Source organism: Saimiri boliviensis, chromosome 7, assembly GCF_048565385.1.
Source record: "Saimiri boliviensis isolate mSaiBol1 chromosome 7, mSaiBol1.pri, whole genome shotgun sequence".
NCBI lineage: Eukaryota > Metazoa > Chordata > Mammalia > Primates > Cebidae > Saimiri > Saimiri boliviensis.
In genome coordinates, this window is record NC_133455.1 from 120252987 (window position 1) to 120274268 (window position 21282).

At 54.4% G+C, this 21282-nt stretch overlaps 2 protein-coding genes across 6 annotated transcripts in view; one reads left to right on the plus strand and one right to left on the minus strand.

The window, feature by feature from the left end:
- The window catches only part of B4GALNT3 (beta-1,4-N-acetyl-galactosaminyltransferase 3), a 100067-nt gene extending 82289 nt beyond the window's left edge, over positions 1–17778 (plus strand). The window contains exons 6-20 of one of the 4 annotated variants that reach the window (XM_039461689.2): positions 383–483; positions 1249–1316; positions 2602–2680; positions 2809–2875; positions 4357–4500; positions 5514–5623; positions 6674–6774; positions 7059–7120; positions 7756–8569; positions 10698–11017; positions 11694–11847; positions 12099–12171; positions 12922–13075; positions 13647–13773; positions 15644–17778. In XM_039461689.2, the coding sequence (XP_039317623.2) occupies positions 383–483; positions 1249–1316; positions 2602–2680; positions 2809–2875; positions 4357–4500; positions 5514–5623; positions 6674–6774; positions 7059–7120; positions 7756–8569; positions 10698–11017; positions 11694–11847; positions 12099–12171; positions 12922–13075; positions 13647–13773; positions 15644–15752 (2483 nt within the window). In that variant the 3' untranslated portion in view covers positions 15753–17778. Of the gene's footprint in view, positions 1–382; positions 484–1248; positions 1317–2601; positions 2681–2808; positions 2876–4356; positions 4501–5513; positions 5624–6673; positions 6775–7058; positions 7121–7752; positions 8570–10697; positions 11018–11693; positions 11848–12098; positions 12172–12921; positions 13076–13646; positions 13774–15643 lie in introns of those variants that run through there. The other 3 variants (XM_039461688.2, XR_012518609.1, XR_012518610.1) reach the window with 3 other exon arrangements.
- Positions 17779–18564: 786 nt separating this feature from the next.
- NINJ2 (ninjurin 2) overlaps positions 18565–21282 on the minus strand; it is a 93976-nt gene continuing 91258 nt past the window's right edge. For both annotated transcript variants that reach the window (XM_003934469.4, XM_010345032.3), the window contains exons 2-4: positions 19853–20084; positions 19463–19647; positions 18565–18951 (exon numbers count right to left, since the gene is read on the minus strand). In XM_003934469.4, coding sequence (XP_003934518.2) covers positions 19481–19647; positions 19853–20084 — 399 coding nt within the window. In that variant the 3' untranslated portion in view covers positions 18565–18951; positions 19463–19480. The remainder of the gene's footprint in view (positions 18952–19462; positions 19648–19852; positions 20085–21282) is intronic.

Here is a 21282-nt window from a genome sequence, read left to right on the forward strand (position 1 = left end):
CAAAGTCCCATTCTTCTTCCTGCTCTGGAGTTCTGCAGGTGACCCAAAGAACATAAGATAAGGTTATGGGTAGACTGCACTAACTTCCTGCTAGTCCACCCTCAGGGAGGAAGGGAGAGGAAATTGAGTCACACTGAGGTCTCATCCAGCTGCATAGGCTGCCACTTTGCTCCCTGGTTTGCAGCCTGGAACGAGCTCTTTCTCTGTAAGTCTTTTCCATCTTCGCAGTGTCTCCCAAGATGTAGGAAACCCCACTTATAGGAGGGAAGCCACAGCATCCAGCCCTGAAGCGAATGTAATTGCTAAGACACTCAGAAAAGCCTCCAGCTTTGTATGCTGATGCCCGGCTTGCCCTCATCTGGAAACTCTCCCCGCTGCCCAGGGAAAATCCAGTTTGCCATTGCTGCAGATGACAACGCGGAGTTCTGGCTGAGCCTCGATGACCAGGTCTCAGGCCTCCAGCTGCTGGCCAGCGTGGGCAAGGTAGGGCCAGCTCAGCCCTGGGCCCTCCCATCTGTTCCTGGAGCCTTCGCATTGAGTCCACCAGCAGCTGTTCATTCCTGTTAGCATCTCTGGTGTGACACCTGGGAGGAAGGGGTGGAAAAGAAGCCTCCTCCCTCACCCCTACCCTGCTACAAAGGGATAAACTGAGGATGGGGGTGAGGGAGGAGTAGGGAGGTGAGAGCAGTGGGGAAGAGTGAGGGGTGGGGAGGTGAGAAGAGCGGAGAGGAGGTGGGAGTGAGGAGCGGGGACTTGTGGGAAAGCCAGGAGTGAGGAGGAGGGAAAAGCGAGGAATGGGGAGGAGGGAGGAGAAGGGGAAGGGGAAAGTGAGGAGGAGGGAGGAAGGCGAGTGGGGAGGAGGGGGAGGGAGGAGGGGGAGTTGAAAAGAGCGAGGAGTGGAGAATGAGTGGGGAGGAGCGGGTGGGGGAGCGCAGGGGGGGAGGAGTGGGGAGCCAGTCAGGCTGGGGAAAGACCATGTGGATTCAGCTGTGGGGGACCCAGCCGCAGCATCTCTGGGGCCCTGTGGCCTTAACCGGGTGTGGGGATCTCCTTGCAAGGCGGGCTGCCTCCTCCGTGGCGGCACCCACTCCTTCACTCTTTCCTGTTCTCTCCTGCACTCTCCTCTTCCCTCGTCCTCTCTTGGCCCCCATTTTCTCTGGCTTTTCGCCTTTCTTCTCATTCCTCGTCTCTCCACGTGCTGCCCGGCGTGCCTCCTGTGTCCTCCGCTCCTCTCTTCCGCACCTCTAGACTGGAAAGGAGTGGACAGCCCCTGGAGAGTTTGGGAAATTTCGGAGCCAAATTTCCAAGCCGGTGAGGTGAGTAGGGAGGGTCAGGTGAGGCCTCGCGCCGAGGCCAGGTCTCGGTGGAGCCGGGCCGCACCCCTGTCCACCGGCCCCGCTTCCTCCTGCAGAGGTTCCGTGTGTCCGGCCCCGGGCTCTCTGGCCCACCCTTCCTCATTTCACAGATGAGGAAACTGAGGCCCAGACAGGCTGACTGACTGCAGGTCACACAGCTATTTAGTGACACCTGGGACTGGAAAATAGGTCTCCTTCCTCCCAGTCCTTGCCCTCCCCCTTTTCTCCACACCTGTAGCAGCCTGGACACCGGCTCTGCCTGGGCTGCGGGGACTTCCTGGCCCTCGTCCCTTGGTGGGCTGGGGGAGAGGAACCCCTTTCCCGTGCGGGGAAGGGAGCGGAGCCCGGCCTCGGAGCGCCACCTGGTGGTCGGCGCGCGCTCGCGCAGGCGAGAAGAGGGCGCGTGGCTGGATGTCGCTGATGCGGGAAGGACAGGGTGTGGGGGTGAGGAGAGGTGGGGTACAGACACAGATGGAAGGAATACGTTCTAATGCTCGACAGCACAATAGGGTGGCTATAGTGACAACGACGTGTTGTATATTTCCAAACAACTGGAGAAAAGGATTTGGAATAGTCCCAAAACATAGAATGCCAAGTGCGGGAGGTGGGTGATGGGATCCTAAATCCCCTGGCTTGATCCTTAGGCATTCTATGCATGCGACAAAAGACCATGTGCAGCCCGTAAATATGCACAAACATTACGTACCAGTGAACATACATTTAAAAATTGTAAGGAGACAATCTCGCCTGCAAAGAGCGCTTGCTCCGTGTGGAGCCTGGCAGAGCAGCTGGTACATGGCCCCTGGGGCAAGTCTGCCGGCGGAACCCCACCTCCACCACGCATCACCTGGTGACCCTGGCGACCTCCCCAAGCCTTCTGTGCCTCTGCGTTCTCCTCTACGAACAAGGATTACATGAGGTCACTTATTCATGTATTTCTGTATGCATTTGGAACAGCGCCGGCCACAGCCTGTGTGCACTGAGGGCTTCTGTTACTGTTCTTTGGGTTCTTCCAATCATCCTGTGGAGTAGTTATTCTGATTATGCCCATTTCACCAAGAGAAAACAGCTCACACTGTTAGCAAGTGACAGAGTGGGGACTCGAACCTAGGCAGTTAACTCCTAGGGTTCTAAGGGCAAGGGGAAGGGATGAGGGAGTTTAAGCTGCTGGGAGTGGGTGGGACAGAGCCATGACCCGAGGGCCCATGGAGATGGCACTGTGCTTCCCTGCCCTCTCTCCCGCCAGCCTGTCAGCCTCCCACAGGTACTATTTCGAGGTGTTGCACAAGCAGAATGAGGAGGGCACCGACCATGTGGAAGTCGCGGTGAGTTTCCTGCTGCTCCCGCTTCTCCCAGCTCAGTTTCTGGCACTCCTCTCCTCTTGTCCCTTGGCCCCTGTTGGAAATCCAGCTACCCTCCACCTTCTGGATCTACCCTCTCTCTCCTCTTCCAGTGGCGACGGAACAACCCTGGAGCCAAGTTCACCATCATCGACTCTCCCTCCCTGTCTCTCTTCACAAGTGAGTAGGCTTTGGCCCTGGCCTGGAGATGAAGCCCAGGTGGGGCCAGCCTACCCCGGGGGATTTGGCAGGGGAGGAGAGAAGGACGGGAGGAGGGGAGGTTGAAGCTTGAGACACTGGGGACATAGGTGTGAAGGGGTCCAGAACAAAAGTGGGACCTTATGACCAGGAGTCTTTAACTCCCCAGGGTCGGTGACCCCTTTGAGAGCCTGCTAGAAGTTCTCTGAGCCCTTGCCTCAGAAAAATGCCCTTGTCTACCTATCCACACAAAACATTTTGAATACAACTTCAAGGGAGTCCAGAGACCGTGAGGCTCGTACCAGATTAAAAACGTCTGAGGGTGCATGCAGTGGCTCACACCTGTAATCCCAGAACTTTGGGAGGCCGAGGTAGGAGGATCGCTTGAGCCAGGAGATCGAGACTAGCCCAGGCAACATAGCCAGACCTCATCTTTACAAAAACTTAAAAATTAGCTGGGTGTGGTGGCTTGTGCCTGTTGTCACAGCTACTGGGAAGGATAGCTTGAACCCAGGTGTTTGAGGGTGAAGCTGCAGTGAGCTATGATTGGATCACTGCGTTCCAGCCTGGGCAACAGAGCAATACTCTGTTTCAAAAGCAAAACAAAACCAGACAATAGAAAACCTTGAGTGAGTCTAATCCCCCATTTTACAGATGAGGTAACCATGGTTCTTGCAAAGCCACGGCCAGGGCAGAGGAAACCTTTTCACCTGCCCTCAGTGTGCAGGAAGTGACCTCTTTCTTCAACGTCATTTTCCATTTCGTATCATTTCCTCAGTGGAACTCCTGTCCAGAGGCCCCAGTGAAAAACACGCCATCCGTAGGCCTTCGTGGCAGGTGTAGATGCATGAACCCGAGAGACAGAGAGAAAAGCAGCAGCCAGCCCCCCACCTCCCTTCCCTGTGGATTGCTTTAACTTAGATGCTGAAACCAGATCAGCTGGGTTCAAACACGGCTTGGCCGCCTATCCATTGTATGATGTTGGGCAAATGACTTAGGTTCTCTATGCCAAAGTTCCTCGTCTCTAAACTAGGAATGATAGTAGTACAGAAGGCATGTGGTGCTTCTGGAGATTAGATAGGTTAATATTTGGGATATTCTTAGAGCAGTGCCTGGCTTATTATTAAGTGATCTGTAAGTGTTCAATAAATTAGGCATACATAATGACAAATTTCTAGCAGCCAGCAGTAAAACATTCTGAGAAACAGGAGTCTTTTTTCAATTATGCAACACAGTGTTTGGGTCAGCCATGGGGCTGGCAGAGGGGTTCCGAAGGGAGATGACTCATGAAGCCACCGCTGTGGCGGGGCCAGAGGGAGTGCAGCTGCACGCATCCTACGCAGTGGCCCCTGGAGCTAGGAGCCTCATCTGCGTCTCTTCCCTGTCCATCAAGGGCAGTGGGCAGTGGACTGCGGCACTCCAGGCCATACAGCCTCCTGCTGTTCTTTCCTCCCTGCGCCCAGATGAGACGTTCCTACGGATGGATGAGGTGGGCCACATCCCACAGACAGTAGCCAGCCACGTGGGCTTCTCCGACACTCTTCCTGGGGATGAGCAGCCACCCGCTGACATGCTTCGGCCTGACCCCCGAGACACCCTCTACCGAGGTAAGGCCTTGGCCAGCACTTGGCATCCTTTCTGGTGACACTGTGCTGCCGGGTCCCCCGCTGATGCTGGGAAGACTTGAGAGACCCATCACAGCATCCCAAACACCGCAGAACCGTTTATTTTTCTTATGAAATAGAACATGCACACAGAAAAGAGAGTATGTAAGTAAGTATAAACATATTTACGTGTAATTTTGCAATTCTGCATATCATTGCAGAGCAAGCATTTGTGGAGCCACCACCCACAACAAGAAATAGAGTTAGAGCCCAGAAGTCCCCCATGCGTCCCTCCCTGGTTTCACGTGTCCTCGTCTCTTATCGGATTCCAACTTTTGTCATTCAAGGAGAGAAATATGTTGACACCACAGTGTTAGAGTCTTAATGCATTGTTCCTCTTGGGAGTGTTAACATTTTAAAAGATCACAAAGATGGCTGGTCATGGTGGCTTATTCCCGTAATCCTAGCACTTTGGGAGGCTGAAACGGGAGGATCACTTTGAGCCCAGGAGGTTGAGGCTGCAGGAGCTGTGATCACACCATGGTACTCCTGCCTGGGCGACACAGTGAGATCCTGTCTCAAAAAACATAAATAAGATAAAAATAAAAGACAAAGTTTCTTTACTCCTCACCCCTCTCAAAAAAATGACAACTTATGCTAAGGGGGTGTTCAGCCCATGGTGGGAATCCAGTTATTGGTGCTGCATGAGGGTGGAGCCTTTGTGGCCTCTTAGAAGTTTCTAGACCTTATCGAGGTGAACCCTGCACAGTGACTCTAAAGTCAAACTGTGCCTTGTACCTGGGGCTGTGTCCCGAGCCCTCTGCTGCCAGGGTGCTCCTCAGATGGCCCTGCTCCAGGTGCGTGGGGCAGCCTCAGTCTGGCAGCGTCAGCCACAGATATCGGCAGGCCACAGCTGCCACTCGCGAACACAGAAAGGGTCCTATTGGGGGCAGAGGACTTCAGCCCCACTTTCAGGGCCACCCTCACCCTCATTCCTCCTCCTCTGCTGTCCTTAGTGCCTCTGATCCCCAAGTCACATCTCCGACATGTCCTGCCTGACTGTCCCTACAAACCCAGCTACCTGGTGGATGGGCTCCCTCTGCAGCGCTACCAGGGACTCCGGTTTGTAAGTCTTGGGCCTGGGTGGTGGGCAACAGGACCGGGGGAGAGATTGCTGCCTGTGACTGGGATGGGAGGTGGTGAGGCTGACCTACCCATCCAGCTCTCTGACATCCCATCCCAGCAGACAGGAAGGCCTTACAGGTTCCTGGGCTGGGAAGTTGAGAATTTGCACTCCCAGATGGACTGCCCCATGTGGACTGTCCAGCAGAGCCTGCATGTGGGTGCTCTGCCTCAGGACCCCCCCCATACACACCAACTCTGCCCTCATGATGATGTCAGGGGGCCTGGCTGAGGCTTCCTACGCTCCCTGCTCCAAGGGCCACACAACCCTACCCGGCCTGGTCAGCCCCGCCAGCTAGTCAGCCAGCAGGACTCATGCAAGCCAGAGACCAGGCACTGGGCGAGAAAGAACTCTGGAGGGGAAGTTAGCTTGAAAGAACCCAGAACCCATGTGGAAGTCAGACGGGCGGAGTTGCCACTGTCCCGTCCGTCCAGATCTAGAGATGATTACAAGGAAGAGCTGGAGGCCAGAGGAAAGAGGTCAGGAGGCGTCGCCGGGTCAGAGAATGGCTGGGGTATCATCGAGAAGTTCTTTGGTGGTGGTGACCATGAGCTATGTTTAAGGCGGACAGAAGAAGCAGGGAAGTAAATACGAAGCTGGGTTGTTCTAGGGCTGTGGGTGGTTGCAGGCAAAGGTTCAGAGGCTTCAGGAGAGGATCAGGTGGCAGAGGGAGGAAGGAATGGTTTTGACTGAAGCTCAGGGATGGAAGCTGGTTCAGAAGAGGAGATGTGAGCCAGGAGCTTGACTCAGGGGTTGCATGTGGTCCATGGAGCCCAGGATAGCTGGCAGAACAAGTGGAATGAACCCCTCCCCCCCACAACTGCATAACCAAATGTCTCATTCAGTGCTCAAAGCAGCCCTTCTCTCCCTGTCAAAGGTAGGTCCCTAGCAGCTCTACATGATCCCAGCCAGAGGCAGGCTTAACCCTGGCTGGGTGGTTTCTTAGCAAGATCTCACTTTCTTACTCTTGCTGCTGATTTTTTTTACTTCCAGGTTCATCTGTCTTTCGTATACCCCAATGACTATACCCGCCTGAGCCACATGGAGACCCACAATAAATGCTTCTACCAGGAAAATGCCTACTACCAAGACAGGTGAGTGACATTGAGTGGGGCAAGAGGTGGTCTTGCAGGAGGGCTCTGCAGGAGCCAGGAGAGCTGCCTGGACCAGAGTGGCCATGGTGGCCTCCCAGCCCAAAGAATCTTTGCTCTTCCTGAGTACCCGCCCTCGCCCCCCCCCACACACACCTGCTCACCCAGCCTCCTTCCTCCACTTCAGTCTGGGGCAAAATGTCAGACTCCTGCTGAGACTTCCGGCAGGGCCAGGGCTGAGCCCGCAGGGCACGGGGTGCCAGTGCACACCTCCCTTCCTCCTGCAGGTTCAGCTTTCAGGAGTACATCAAGATTGACCAGCCTGAGAAGCCGGGGCCGGAGTTGCCAGGTACAGAGTAACAGCTGAGGCTTCCAGGTCAGACTGAGCAGGGCGACCATGCCAGCCCCACCCCTGAGGAGCTCAGAATCCAAATCACATGACCTCTCCCCCGCTACCCCAGGGAGTGGAGCGCATGACTCCTGCCTTTTCCATATCCAGGCACATGTGGAAAGTGACAGTACTTTTAGCAGCACGCTGGTGTCAGCTGGAGGAGAGTGAGAGCCCAGGGGAGGTTACTTGGACTGCTGGAAGGGGTCCCTGTCCCTGGCGCACCAGTTGGGAGATTCCGGTATAGACAAGCACTGTCTTCTGAGGCCTTTCTTGGGGGATTAGGGCATGGCTGGGGCCGTCTGCTGGGTCCGTCAGGGACTATGCACCTGCCAGGCACTTGATGCCATTGATCTCACTCATCTTCACAACCCCATGGGAGATGCAGGATTATATCCTTTTTGCAGATGAAGAAACCAGGGTCAATTGAGGGTGAGTACCTTGCCCAGGGTCACGCAAGAAGTGCTAGAGCCTGGATTCAACCCCAGTCTGGAGTCCCATGGTGCTTCACACATGTGATCACCCTCGGTCTTGTGTGTCTTGTTTGGAAAGGGTTAGAAACTCCTGACATGAGAAATGGTTGTTATTAACAGCAGGTTTTGAGGAAAGCCTTCTAGAAGAGCCCCAATATGGAGATGTGGCGGAGGAGACCCCAGCCTCCAATGACCAGAATGCCAGGATGCTGGAGGGAAAACAGACACCTGCCTCCACCCCGGAGCAAGATGTCACCGACTACCGCCTCCGAAGTCTGCGGAAACTCCTGGCCCAGCCTCGCGAGCGCCTGCGGGCCCCCTTCTCCTCGTGGAATTCCACGGCACCCTTCCCAGGGGGCACCAGCAGCATTCCAGTGCCACAGCCAGAGAAGAGGAAGCAAAAACCCAGCCCTCAGCCCAGCCAAGATTCACCTCATTCGGACAAGTGGCCCCCTGGGCACCCTGTGAAGAACCTGCCTCAGATTAGGGGGCCCAGGCCCAGGCCCCAGCTCAAGCCCGCTAGTGACAGTCCCAAGAAGACGCTAGAGCAGTCACAGTGGCTGAACCAGGTGGAGTCGTACATTGCAGAGCAGAGATGGGCTGACAGGATGCAGCCTCACGCCCCCAGGAGGGGCTGGCACGGGGATGAGGAGGTGGTGGCAGCTGTAGGCCAGGAAGGACAAGTGGAGGGAGAGGAAGAGGAAGGAGAAGAGGAAGAGGAAGAGGATATGAGTGAGGTGTTCGAATACGTACCTGTGTTTGACCCGGTTGTAAACTGGGACCAGACCTTCAGTGCCCGGAATCTTGATTTCCAAGCCCTGAGAACTGACTGGATCGATCTGAACTGTAACACTTCTGGCAACCTGCTGCTTCCAGAGCAGGAAGCTCTTGAGGTCACGCGGGTCTTCTTGAAGAAGCTCAACCAGAGGAGCCGGGGGTAAGGTAAAGGGCTCTCCTGGGGCCAGGGACTGGGGCACATGGCAGCCAGCTGGCCTGAAGGCAGGGGCTTAGGGGCTGGTAGTGGGTTCCCTCTGCTGCAGAAATAGCTGGAACTTTACCCCCAACTCAGGCTCCTGGGAAGGACAGATGCCTGGGGCCCCTGGAGAGAATCTGGACCAGTCAGGTCTTTGTCCCACCTTGGGCAAGGTTCTGAAATCCCTGGGTGCCTGGCCCAGGACATGTGTTGAGGACCGGACGGGCTTGGCAGATGAGGTCCCCTCCTCCAGGGAAAGAGCTAGTAAATAGACAAACTGGCGAATCCAAATTAAGACCCCACAGGTGGGCTGGAAGGGCTGGGGCATGAGGCATGACTGGAGTTGTTTTTCCATTAAAATCACCATTTTAGGGTTTACCTTTCAGTAGTTTTAAAAGTATATTCATGGTGTTGTGCAACCATCTCCATTGTCAAATTCCAGAACATTTTCATCACCTTTAGAAGAAATTATACTGGCCAGGTGCAGTGGCTCACGCCTGTAATCCCAGGACTTTGGAAGACAGAGGTGGACGGATCACTGGAGGTCAGGCGTAGGAGAGCAGCCTGGTCAACAGAGTGAAACTCTGTCTCTACTAAAAATATAAAAATTAGCTGGGCTTGATAGCACACAGCTGTATTCCCAGATACTCAGCTGAGGCAGGAGAGTCACTTGAACCCGGGTGGCAGAGGTTGCAGTGAGCCAAGATCGCGCCATTGTGCTACAGCCTGGGTGACAGAGTGAGACTCTGTCTCAAAAAAAAAAAAAAAAAAAAAACCATATGTTTTCGTGGTTACTTCCCATTTCTCCTCACACCCCCAGTCCCTGGCAATAACTGCTTTCACTTTCTAGCTCTATAGATTTTCCTGTTCTGGAGACATTTTATACCAACAGAACCATATAACATGTGGCCTTTGTATCTGGCTTTTTGCACTTAGCAGAATGTTCACTTAGCGAGAGTTTCATTCATGTTGTAGAATGTATTCAGTGCTTCATTCCTCTGTACTGCTGAGTGGTATTCTATTGCATGGACACACAGCACGTTTTGTGTGTCCATTCATCAGTTGCTGGACATTTGGGCTGTTTCTACTTTTTGACTATCACAAATATAACACCACAATGAACATTCATGTACAGGCTTTTCTGTGAACATATTTTCGGTTCTTGGGTAGCTATCTAGGAGTAGAATTTCTGGGTCATGTGGTGACTGTGTTCAACACGTTGAGGAACTGCCACTCTGATTTTCGAATCAGCTGCATCATTTCACATTCCCATCAGCAGTGTGCAAAGACTGCAGTTTTTCTAGCTCCTTATCGACACTCGTTATTTTTCATTTCATTTTGTTCTGTTTTAGATAGCCATCCTGATGAGTGTGAACTGGTATTGCTTTTATTTCTCTAGTGACTCATGATTTTGAGTCAACCAACTGACATTTCTCTTATAGCTCATTTTGTCTTACGGAATGTTGATTCCGGCATTTTTATTGAGGGTCAATTTCTCAAGGAAACTCTTCAGTGTGACCCCCTTTATTCACCTTATGTGCTTAGAATCTTAGAGCTCTACAAGACCTTCAAGATTATCACAGCTCAATGGGTACTTTTTTTTTTTTTTTTTTTGAGTTGGAGTTTTATCTTTGTCACCCAGGCTGGAGTGCAGTGGTGCAATCTTGGCTCACTGTGACTTCCGCCTCCCAGGTTGAAGTGGTTCTCCTGCCTCAGCCTCCTGAGTAGCTGGGATTACAGGCACCAGTCACCACGCCTGGCTAATTTTTTATATTTTTAGTAGAGATGGGGTTTCATCATGTTGATCAGTCTGATCCTGAACTCCTGACCTCAGGTGATCCACCCGCCTCGGCCTCCCAAAGTGCTGGGATTACAGGCCTGAGCCACATCCTCCAAACATGGAGGCAGTGAACCCTAGAGAGATTGCACATCTTGCCTGAAGCCCCACAGCCAGCCAGCGGCGAAGCTAGGACAAAAATAAAAACAAAAAGCTAGGGTCTCTTGACAACTAGCCTTGCGGGCTTCTAGGACACCATTCTACCCTCACAGTGCGGGAAGGAATCACTCAACCTCCCCACACTTTCTGCCATAGGAGGTACCAGCTTCAGCGCATTGTGAATGTGGAGAAGCGTCAGGACCAGCTACGTGGGGGTCGCTACCTCTTGGAGCTTGAACTGTTGGAACAAGGCCAGCACGTGGTACGGCTCTCGGAGTATGTGTCTACACGAGGCTGGCAGGGCATCGAACCAGCTGGCAGGGAGGAGGCTGAGACCCGGAACCTACAAGGCCTGGTCTGGGACCCACACAGCCATCGGAGACAAGTCCTGCATAGTCGGGCCCGAGAGCCCAAGCTGTGCTGGCCCCAGGGTTTCTCCTGGAACCACCGAGCCATGATCCACTTCATTGTGCCTGGTGAGCCTCAAGCCGAGCCTGGGCGTTCTCGGGAGGGGTCCTAACACTGTCACAAGCACCCACATCTGCTTTCACTGATTCAATCCGTAAGCATTCTGAGAAGGACCACCTTATAGTTGAGGGAACCGAGGTTCGGGAAAGGAAAGGCACCAGCTTAAGGTTATGTGGCTGTAAATGTTGGAGCTAAAAACAAACACTGCCTCGTAGGCTAGTGCTCTTTCTTTCATACCAGGTTTCAGGGTAGGGTGTGATCACTGGGGTTGCTAGTACTGGGGTGATCATTGTTCTGGGGAAGGAAAACACAGGGTACCTAATGAAGTGATTAGCAGGATTTTATGTGAGAAGGAGGAACAGGCAGGCGTGTAACAATGGGGACGGGACAATTCACTGTTAGAGCGTGGCGGGGCTGCTGACGATGAGCCCCAGCCAAGGCCTTCTCGGGGGCCCCTGCCTGGGAGGAGGGTACATGGGGAGCAGGGTGCAGAGGTCCCCTTAACTGGTGAGCACTCCCTTCGCCTTTATGTCTCCGTGCTGCATTGCTGATGGTTTTGCAGAGCGGCACTGTTCGCTCAGCAGAGGTCTGATGGGCACTCCTGACTCATGTGGGAACTGACAGTGGAGATGCTCATCTTTGCCTTGTCTGTGTTTCTTTCTCCTGCCTGGCCCCCTGGGGTAGTGAAGAACCAGGCACGCTGGGTACAGCAGTTCATCAAAGACATGGAAAACCTGTTCCAGGTCACCGGCGACCCACACTTCAATGTCATCGTCACTGACTATAGCAGTGAGGACATGGATGTTGAGATGGCACTGAAGAGATCCAAGCTGCGGAGGTGAGGGGGATCCTCCCGGCCAGTGGGTGGCGTGGGCTGCGTCCGTCCTGAAGTCCTAGGGCTGCTGTGTCCAGGATACAGCCAGAAGTCCTGCCCAGCCTTCCTGATGCCTAGTCTGCAGCTTTTCCCAGAGGGCTCACCTGCCCATAATCCCATCCCAGGAGCATACAGCACCTCTGTGCCTGCCAGCTTCCTCCAGGGGACCACCACAGCTGAGTCCTGCCACGCGGTTCTCTCTCCCTTTCCTGCAGCTATCAGTACGCGAAGCTAAGTGGAAACTTTGAGCGCTCAGCTGGACTTCAGGCTGGCATAGACCTCGTGAAGGTAAAGGGCCTGGACAGGGCTTGCAAGATGGAATTCAAGGTTAGTTAAGAGGTAGAAAGACAGGGCCGGGCGCGGTGGCTCACGCCTGTAATCCCAGCACTTTGGGAGGCCGAGGCGGGTGGATCACGAGGTCAAGAGATCGAGACCATCCTGGTCAACGTGGTGAAACCCCGTCTCTACTAAAAATACAAAAAATTAGCTGGGCATGGTGGCGCGTGCCTGTAATCCCAGCTACTCAGGAGGCTGAGGCAGGAGAATTGCCTGAACCCAGGAGGCGGAGGTTGCGGTGAGCCGAGATGGCGCCATTGCACTCCAGCCTGAGTAACAAGAGCGAAACTCTGTCTCAAAAAAAAAAAAAAAAAAAAAAACAAAACAAAACAAAACAAAGAGGTAGAAAGACATTTGGGGTGTATGAGGTAGTGAGCCCCTCAAGGAGGACGGGAATGAGGACACAGGTGGTCCTCTCTGCTGTGCTGTAGGCCAGTGCTAGGGTGAGACCAGCAAATCACAGGGGAACATTTGCCCAGTTGTCCAGGGTCCTTGGAGCCCATGAAGAGTGGGGAGGAGTCAGAATCCACTGTGATGGTTAGGAACTATGCTCAGCGTTGTGGAACTCTGCCCAGCAGTTGGTTTTGTGGGAGTTTGTGAATCACTTCGATGGCGAAGACTCTAATGCTTCTCCTAGAGGGTGGCCTGACCTCCTAGCTCTGGTCTGCAGGGTCTGCTGACTCTGCCCACATCTGTCCCCAGGACCCCCACAGCATCATCTTCCTCTGTGACCTCCACATCCACTTCCCAGCTGGAGTCATCGATGCCATTCGGAAGCACTGTGTGGAGGGAAAGATGGCCTTTGCCCCCATGGTGATGAGACTGCATTGTGGGGCCACCCCCCAGTGGCCTGAGGGTGAGCCCTGCTCGGACTTCGGAGGGAGGAAAAACTTCTCTGATCTTGGCTTTTAACTCCAGAGCTGGGGACAGTCATGTCTATGAACATCAGCATCCTCCTCCCTGCCCCACCCTGCCCTCCTGGGGCCTTCGCTCTCCTGGAAAACCCACCAGAGAAGGTCCCCTCGGGCTAAGCTGCAGCAGTGCACATCTCCTGCCCAGCCTCTTCATTCATTCATCACACACTTGCTAAGCACTGCTGTGTGCCAGATGCTATGCCCTGGGGGGAGGGAAATGGACACATACCCTGACACACAGCTGTGTCTTCAGTGGCTGCCATTGTTCCATCCGTTTGGAGGGCTGTTGTCAGCCCGTGGGCACTGCCTGGTAGCACTGCGGAGCCCTGAACCTTAGTAGGCAGCTTTCCTCCAAAACGGGCAAAGGACTTGTTCAGCTAAGACAATTTTCAGCCTCCCTCACCCCCAACCTCTGATTGTCAGAAGAGGCTCCAGACACACAGCCTGGAAACTCTTCCCTTCCTCCTCCTGGCCCCCCAGCTCATCTCACCCAAAGCTTCTGTCTGTCCACAGGCTACTGGGAGGTGAATGGGTTTGGGCTGCTCGGCATCTACAAGTCTGACCTGGACAGGATTGGGGGCATGAACACCAAGGAGTTCCGAGACCGCTGGGGAGGGGAAGACTGGGAGCTGCTGGACAGGTGACTGGGAAGAGGGGGGGCGCCCCCAGGGCCTGGGAATTCGGGAGCCAGGCCACAGCAGCCTAGCTGTTTCCTGGCTGCAGAATCCCAGTGTGCGGTAAGAGCACTGGACTCAGGGGATGCCCTCAAACCCCTGGCCACGCTGGGACTCAGTTTCTCTATTAGAGGGGTGCGATTCGGCCTCTGTCTGTGTCACAGGGCTGGTGTGAAAATTAACACACCTGGTACACCGTGTCCCAGGTGCACAAGCTGTGTAGACGTAAACCATAATGTTCTCAGCACCCAGCAGGGCGCTGCAGGAGAGACGGCATCCTCCCCAGCCAGAGGGGAGCGCACCTCCCTCAGCTCTGAGCGGGGAGCCGAGTTGTGGCAATGGATGAGGAGACCTGGCAAAGGTCAAGAAAGACTTTGGGGCCAGCACGAGAGACAGTGTGGACCACTAAAGGGCAGGAAGATACGCAGGAGGTTCCAGGTCCTGAGACACCAAGGGACCCGGGAGTCTGGGGCAGGGGGAAAGGGTCAGAGGAGAACACAGGACGAGCCTCGGCCTTGGCAGGTGGACGCAGAGAGCAAGGTTGGGTGGGGACACAGGCCATGGGGCAGCACAGCACGTGGGTGGTGAGGAGGCGGAGGCTGTTCTGCGTGAGGTTCCTCTTTCGAGAAGTGTGCTGCCAAGAGAAGGGTGGGGAGAGAACGCCAGCTTGAGATCCGAGCCTGTGGGGAAGGAGCAAAGGAGAGGGGAGGGTGCCCTTCAGAAGGAAGGGTGTAAGTGCTGGAACAGCGTTCACAAGAGGTGGACAGGGCAAGGTCAGGAGCACTGGCGGCGGGGACCTGGACGCGAAGGCGTTCACTTCCTCCCGAGAGGCGGGACAAGGTGCATCCACCAGTCATGGGGCCTGCGCTTGGCAGGTGGTCCGTATCCGTCACCCTGTTGATTCCTCCCTGACCTCAGTGGGGTAAGCGTCATGATCTCCGTTTTCCAGATAAGAAGACTGAGTCTTGAAGAGAAGTTATCACTTGCCCCAAATCTCACTCTAAGTATCAGAGGCTTAAAAACTAGGTCTATTGATGTTTTTTCCCATTGAGGGAAGAAAGAAAAGGAAGGTGATACACTAAGAGAATCTGAAGTGAAAAGGGTGATGTTAAGGGAACTTAGATAACTGGGATCTCATAAAAAGGGTCTTAGATCAAAGGAGCCCCCGAGGCAGCTGGCAGCCTTGATTTGGGAACCCCGCCCAGCAGTCACCTCCGCCTTGATCTTCGTGCTGGGCTTTTGCTGCAGTGTGTGGCTCCCATACAGCCCTGAACCCCCTGCCTCCTCAGCAGCTCAGGGATCCAGTTCGGCTCCTCTCGGCCCTGGCAGAATGCAGGCCTCCCTGGAGAGGAACACCCTGCAGGCTGTACATGCGGAAAAGGCAGGGGGAGGGCCTGGGCTCCAGGTGTCCCAGTGTAGCCCTGCCTCCCTCCGTCTGTGACCTGTCCCCTGGAGGCTGGGTACCAGTTATGGGGCATGCAGAGTATGCCGGGAGCTGTGCTGATTCCTCAGCCTCCATCCTTCTCGGTCTTCACCACCTCTGATGGAGGATGTGTATGTAGGATGTCTACTCTAACGACAGATAGAATTCTATATCATACGTTATCCTCATTACACATATGTGATAATCATCAGATGGGGCTCTGAAAGAAGGCATGACCCCCAGTCATGGAGCTGGGATCCAAAGCCAGGCTGCCCAGCTTTAAAGCCCACACCCTTCCACTCCACCCGACTTCCCTGCCCCGTGGGGAGCAAGCAGAGGGTCTGTGGGAGATACAGAGGGGCTCCCCAGCCGCCTCCTGTTTCTATTGGCTCATCCAGCTCCTCCTCCTTCAGGATCCTCCAAGCAGGCCTGGAAGTGGAGCGTCTGTCCCTCAGGAATTTCTTCCATCACTTCCATTCCAAGCGAGGCATGTGGAGCCGCCGCCAAATGAAGATGCTGTAGCTGCAGGGTATCCGCTGGACCCAGCACTCCCTGCTCCTCGACTAGCAGCAGATCCCCAGGGCCTGGCTGCTGTTTGGGGATGGGGAGTGGTCCCCAGGAGGCCTTGAAGCTGACAGCCCACTTCACCTGGAGCTGTCCCCTCACAGAGGCAGGTGCCAGGGCTCCTCTCTCTACCCCCTGGGCCTTCAGAAGGGAGGACTTTGAGAGAGAGGCCAGGAGGGGCCACTTGTTCCGTGAAGAACGGGGACAGCTCCTGAGAAGGACGAATCGGGAAGGAGAGAACGGCTGACACCATCCTGATCCGTGAAGGTGCACGCCCACACCACCAGGCACTCCTCACGCCAAGTGCTGACCACCAACCAGACACTCTTCTAGTGGACATATTTTATTGGGGGGGTGGGGATTTTTAAAACAAAACCAAAACTGCTGTCCAGAGGGCTGTGAGGTTGTGCATTGAGGGACTGTCCCCACATGCAGACCTCCCGCCCACTCCTATGTCCCTTGGGCATTGTCCCTTGCCTCGGGGATGGTCCCACGGGGGGCAGTTCTCTGCTCCACCCCAGGCTCGTGCCTTCCAGAGACACATCTCCCAGTAGCCACCAAACGGCTGGCCACCAATCAGGGCATTCACCTTCTCCTCCAGATGGCTCACTTCAGACCAGAAGCACAGAAGGGGCTGTTGCTGGGGCTTGGGCACTTGGAGGTGAGGAGCTGGGCAGCGGGCTTGCCACGCCCCGTCACTGGACACTCAGGCCTGAAGAACAGACAAGGTGATGAAGGCAGGGGAGAGAAGCCTGTCCCCTTCCTGGCGTGCCTGGGGGTCGGCCTCCGGAGAAGACATGAAGAAGAGGGAAACAGGATGTGGCCGTATCTGTCAATTTCCTTAGACGAGAGAGGGATAGAGGTGGGGCAGTAAGAGATGAAAGGGAAAGTGGAAGCTCCCCTGCAGACCTGCCCTTCTACAGGGAGAGCCCTGGCTGCCTCGCCTTGCATGGAAGAAGAGGAAGTTGTGTATGGGGGTGAAACCCTGGAGCAGGGACCAGGGAGCAGAATGAGAAGGGGGCAGGATGAGAGGTTTGGGGAAGGTGAGAACATTCCCCTGAGAAATCCCCTGGAAGCATGGGGAGGGGTGGGGGCAGGAGGAACTGAAGAGTGGAGCGGTTTCAGGGAAAATAGTCCTTGGCCTTTTTAGTCTGTGCCACCCTTTCTGTCACCTGATGACCTTGTCCTTTTCTTGCACTAATAACCCCCGGTGCTTTTGTGGCTGGGGGTTTTTCTATTGCTGCTGCTGCCTCCGCTGCTGCTGTGAATTCACCCATGGTGCATTTGGACACTGCGTCTTGAACTCGAGTCTGTTTAGGGAGGTGCGCACAGGGTGTGGGGAAGGTGCGGGGGGCACCCAGAAGAGCAGACCACTGAGCCCACGCTCCAGGCTGTGATGGGCCAAATCACAGCACTGGAGACGCAGGGTCTGCCTGGCGGGCTCTGCATTCCCCAAGAGCACGAGCTTGGCACATGGGAGAGTAGAGCCCGTGGAGAACCTTCTGGGGACCGGGGAGAATCCTTGCCTCCCTCTAAGGAATGATGAAGGACAAAGACTTTTGAGTTAACAGGCTGTGGCTTAGGAAAGCCAAACCTGCTCCCTGAGCTGTGGCTTTTGGTCCCTGCTGAGGCCAACTGTCCCTGGAGAAGGATCACGGGGCCTAAGCTAGGGCTGCAGTTGGCCAGTGGGGCTGCCAGTTTCTTTCCGGGACCACTCTCATCTTTGGGCATTGCACTGGAAGGATGGAACCAGCCCAAACTGCCCGCCTGCTTCACTTACAATGACTAGGAGCCAGCCCAGCCTCTTGCCCTGCCCACCACCCCTGCACCCTGGGCCAGTGCCTTGAGTTTGATATTTGTTACCTCCATACCATCTGCCTTAAGGGGAAGGGTCAGGCATGGCCCCTACTCCCTAGGGAAATGTCTTGGGTTGGGAGGGTGTGGGACGGTGGGAGGGGAAGCATTAAATACAGCAACTTCCTAGGAAAAAAAAAAAAAAAAAAAAAGGTGTTTGTCTTTTCCTGCTGCTCTGCATGGACGTAGAGGATTGGGCTGAGGGGTCCAGGTGGGCATGCCAAGGACCCTCCCACACCACCCTCCGCCCTTCCCAGGAGTGTGGTGTGTGCTGTGTGTGGAATGGTTTACTCAGGAAGAAGACAGCATTGTTCCTGTCTGAGCAGCTCACCGTGTAATGGACTAGGCGTTTTCTGTTCAGCAGATTAATGGTTTTAGCTGAGAAAAGGCTATCGGTACCATGGCGGGAAGGCTAGACACAGGGCCAGAATGGTTTGGTGAGCAGCGGAGGGAAGCCAAGGCGTGGCTACTTCTAACCTGGCAGACCGTCTAAAAATCATTTCTGTTTGAGCTGGCAATGCTTTGCTAATGCTTTACAGGTGCAGATTTACCTTGCTCATTATATCTGGCCCAGGCAAAGATCAAAATGAGTTTGCAGTCCTTAAACACATGCCTAAGGGAAGCAGAGACTGTGAAAGCTAGAAGAGCTTACGGCAGGTTCATGCAGAAGATTGAGCATATGCGCATCCATCTGCAATGGACGAGTCTACAGCTGATGGGGCAGATGACAATAAGCCCGAGGTGTCTGGGCCAGGAATGCTGGCTTCGAGCAGAGCCCATAGAAGAGGGAGTGATTTAAAAGCCTGCCCACCCTGCAGGCCTGGGATTTGCTCTCTTGAGCCCTCTACTAGGCACAGCTGGAGACCAGCCTAGACGCCTGAGCCTTCCAGACTAGACAAATAAGTGGACTCCAGAGTGGATTTGAAGAAACCTTTATAGATACAGATTCCATTTTACAGGAAGGAAAACAGGCCTGGAGCAGAAGGAAGCAGTAGGGTAGAGTCCGAACCAGAGTCCTTGAGCTGGGCATACTTGGCCTTAGACAGACAGGCCCGCCTTAGGTCCAGGAGATGCCACCAGGGAGGCACGGCGGGCAGCACCTGCATCTGAGCTCAGGCTCCAGACCAAGATGGAAGCCACTTAGACCAGTAACCAAAAAAAATCACATTTTAACTCAGGTGCTGTGGGTAGGAAGCAAGGGCAGCTGCTCTGTCCTTTCAGAAGCTCTCCTGAGCTGTGGAAAGTGCCCATGAGCCCGGCAGATCAGGGAGGAAGGAGACAGAAGGAGTTCCAGGCCCAGTACCTGTCGGGAAGCAGAGAAGAGGCAATGAGGAGGGCAGGCCAGAGCAGTGCCCCTCAACCCTCAGTGTGCCCAGGATGCACCTGGCCATGTTACTCATGCATGTGCCTGCAGCCTGTCTGGAGCAGAGCCTGAGATTCTGCATTTCCAGCAAGCTCCCGAGTGGTCTGTGGATGCTGCTGGCCCTTGAACCACAGTCTGAGTAGCAAGAGCTGCTAGACAATGCCAGGGAGAAATTCCCCATCTCCAGCTTTCCTCTTGCCAAAGGGGCAGAGTCAACCACAGCATCGCCTCCACCCAGTCCCAGACCATGGGAAGCCCTGAGTCCAAGAACCGAGAGCCACCCATTAACACAGCAATGGGGCTTTGTGCAGGCCTTGCTGAGGACAGGCTCCTGTAGGTCCCCTCCTCGCCCTTGGAGCTACAGGATCTGTCTCTTGCCCCAAAGCCCCAGAGGAGAGATAAGGGCCACCTGGGGAACCCCTGGAGCTGGGGTTTCCCCATCCTCCCTCACCTGGATCCCGGGCGGTATTCAGAGAGGACTCCTTGAGGCCCTGGCAGCCAGGAACCCTGTCTTATGTGCCCCGAAGGCTGTAATGAAAACGTTGATGACCACAGTGAGGAAGATCAAGGCAGTGGCTGCGTTGTTGAGATGGTTGAGTCGCCACTGCTTTTCTACCTCATTCAGGTTCAGCCGTGCTGCAGGGGAGTGGAGCAGGGGAAAGGGTCAGAGATGGGGCCACAGTCCGGAGCTACCCCCACAACACCCACCAGAGTTTGGAGAGAGGGGCCCTTCAGAGACCCATGTGGCAGAAATCAAGGGAGGTGGTCGTCATTGAGCTGAAATGCCTCTGCCCTCACAGATGCCAAGGCAGAAGGCCTGACTGCAGGCTGGGCTCCTCACCAATGACCACGAGCAGTACGCCGACGACCACCTGCAGGAGCAGAGAGAGGCTGATGAGGGTGACCAGGGTGGCATAGTAGTGAGAGGATGGCCCCTGCTCCAGCACCGCCTTCAGCCGCATGGCGTTGGACATGAACAGGGCCACGTCCAGCATGCTCTCTGCCACACTCTTCTTGGTGGCGTAGTGGTTCAGGTTGATGGGCTGGCTCCTCCTGGGGTCGGAGCTCCCAGGCTGTAAGGGAGAAAGCACAGACTTACCAAGGGAGACTCTGGAAGGGAAGCAGTTGAGAGGTGGGAGAGAAGAGAGAGGTTTTAAAGCCCTTCCCAAACCAGACGGGAAGCTCAGGACAAGCGACACCCTTCTCAGTTTCATGCGCTGATAAAATTAAAGGTTGGACGAGACAACCCATAAGGACCTCTGCACTCTGAAATGATGTTCTGTTGCAGTTGATATTTCCTGGAGGGTCGCCCCTTCCCTTGCACCCTCGCCTGTCCAGCTGGAGAAAGTGAAAAGGCTGGTAAAGTGCACCTTCCTCATCCTATTCACTATTTTACCTGGGCCAAGCTTCATCTTTGGGCTGTTTTATTTTCCTCTGAGAGGAAAAGCACCTGAGAAGACAATAGAAGGAGCTTGGAGGCTTGGGTGAAATAGAGAACGCCGCCTCCTCTCCCAGAATGCCATGGTCCCAAGGCAGGGTGCACAGCTCAGCAGCTGAACACGGCTGCATTTCCAACCCTCAGGAGCACTGGAGTTGCTGCCCTGCTCAGGCACACACGCTGTCAGACAGGCTGTCAGGGTACACATCCATGCATGCATGAGTGTGTACACACAATAATGCATACCAGCTAAACACTCTTCATTCATTCAAACTACGACTTGTGGCTAGGATTTATTGAAGCATAATTTACATTTTATCTGATTTTGAAGTGTAACATTTCTCAAGAAGCCACTAACTCCAAAAGACAGAATCACAATATAGGGCATATGCTGTGGGCTTCTGGGGTGGGCCAGGAAATTCAGTCTGGGCCCCATGGCCAAGGGCAATCTGCAGTCACTCAAGAGTCCTTGGGAGATCGATTTAGCAATGGTGCTTGGAATAGATTGGGCCAGCAAGGGCTAGAAGCAGGGGGAGTCATTTAAAAGTTATAGTCTGGATTTAGGATCAGAGTGCAAAGGAACTGAAGTGGAGCGAGGTGGGAAAGCAAAGGAAAGGTCTTTGAAAGATGCTACAGCCTGGAGGTGAGGAAGATGACCCAGCAGGTCACCAGGACGGGACAGGTACCTGCTGAGTGGGGACAGATGGATGCCTGAATAGATATGCACAGTGATGCATACTAGTTAAACACTCTTAGTTTTTAATTTTTTGGCAAGGATTTGTTGAAACATAATTTACATTTGATTTTGTTTTGAAGTATAAAATAAAGCTTCA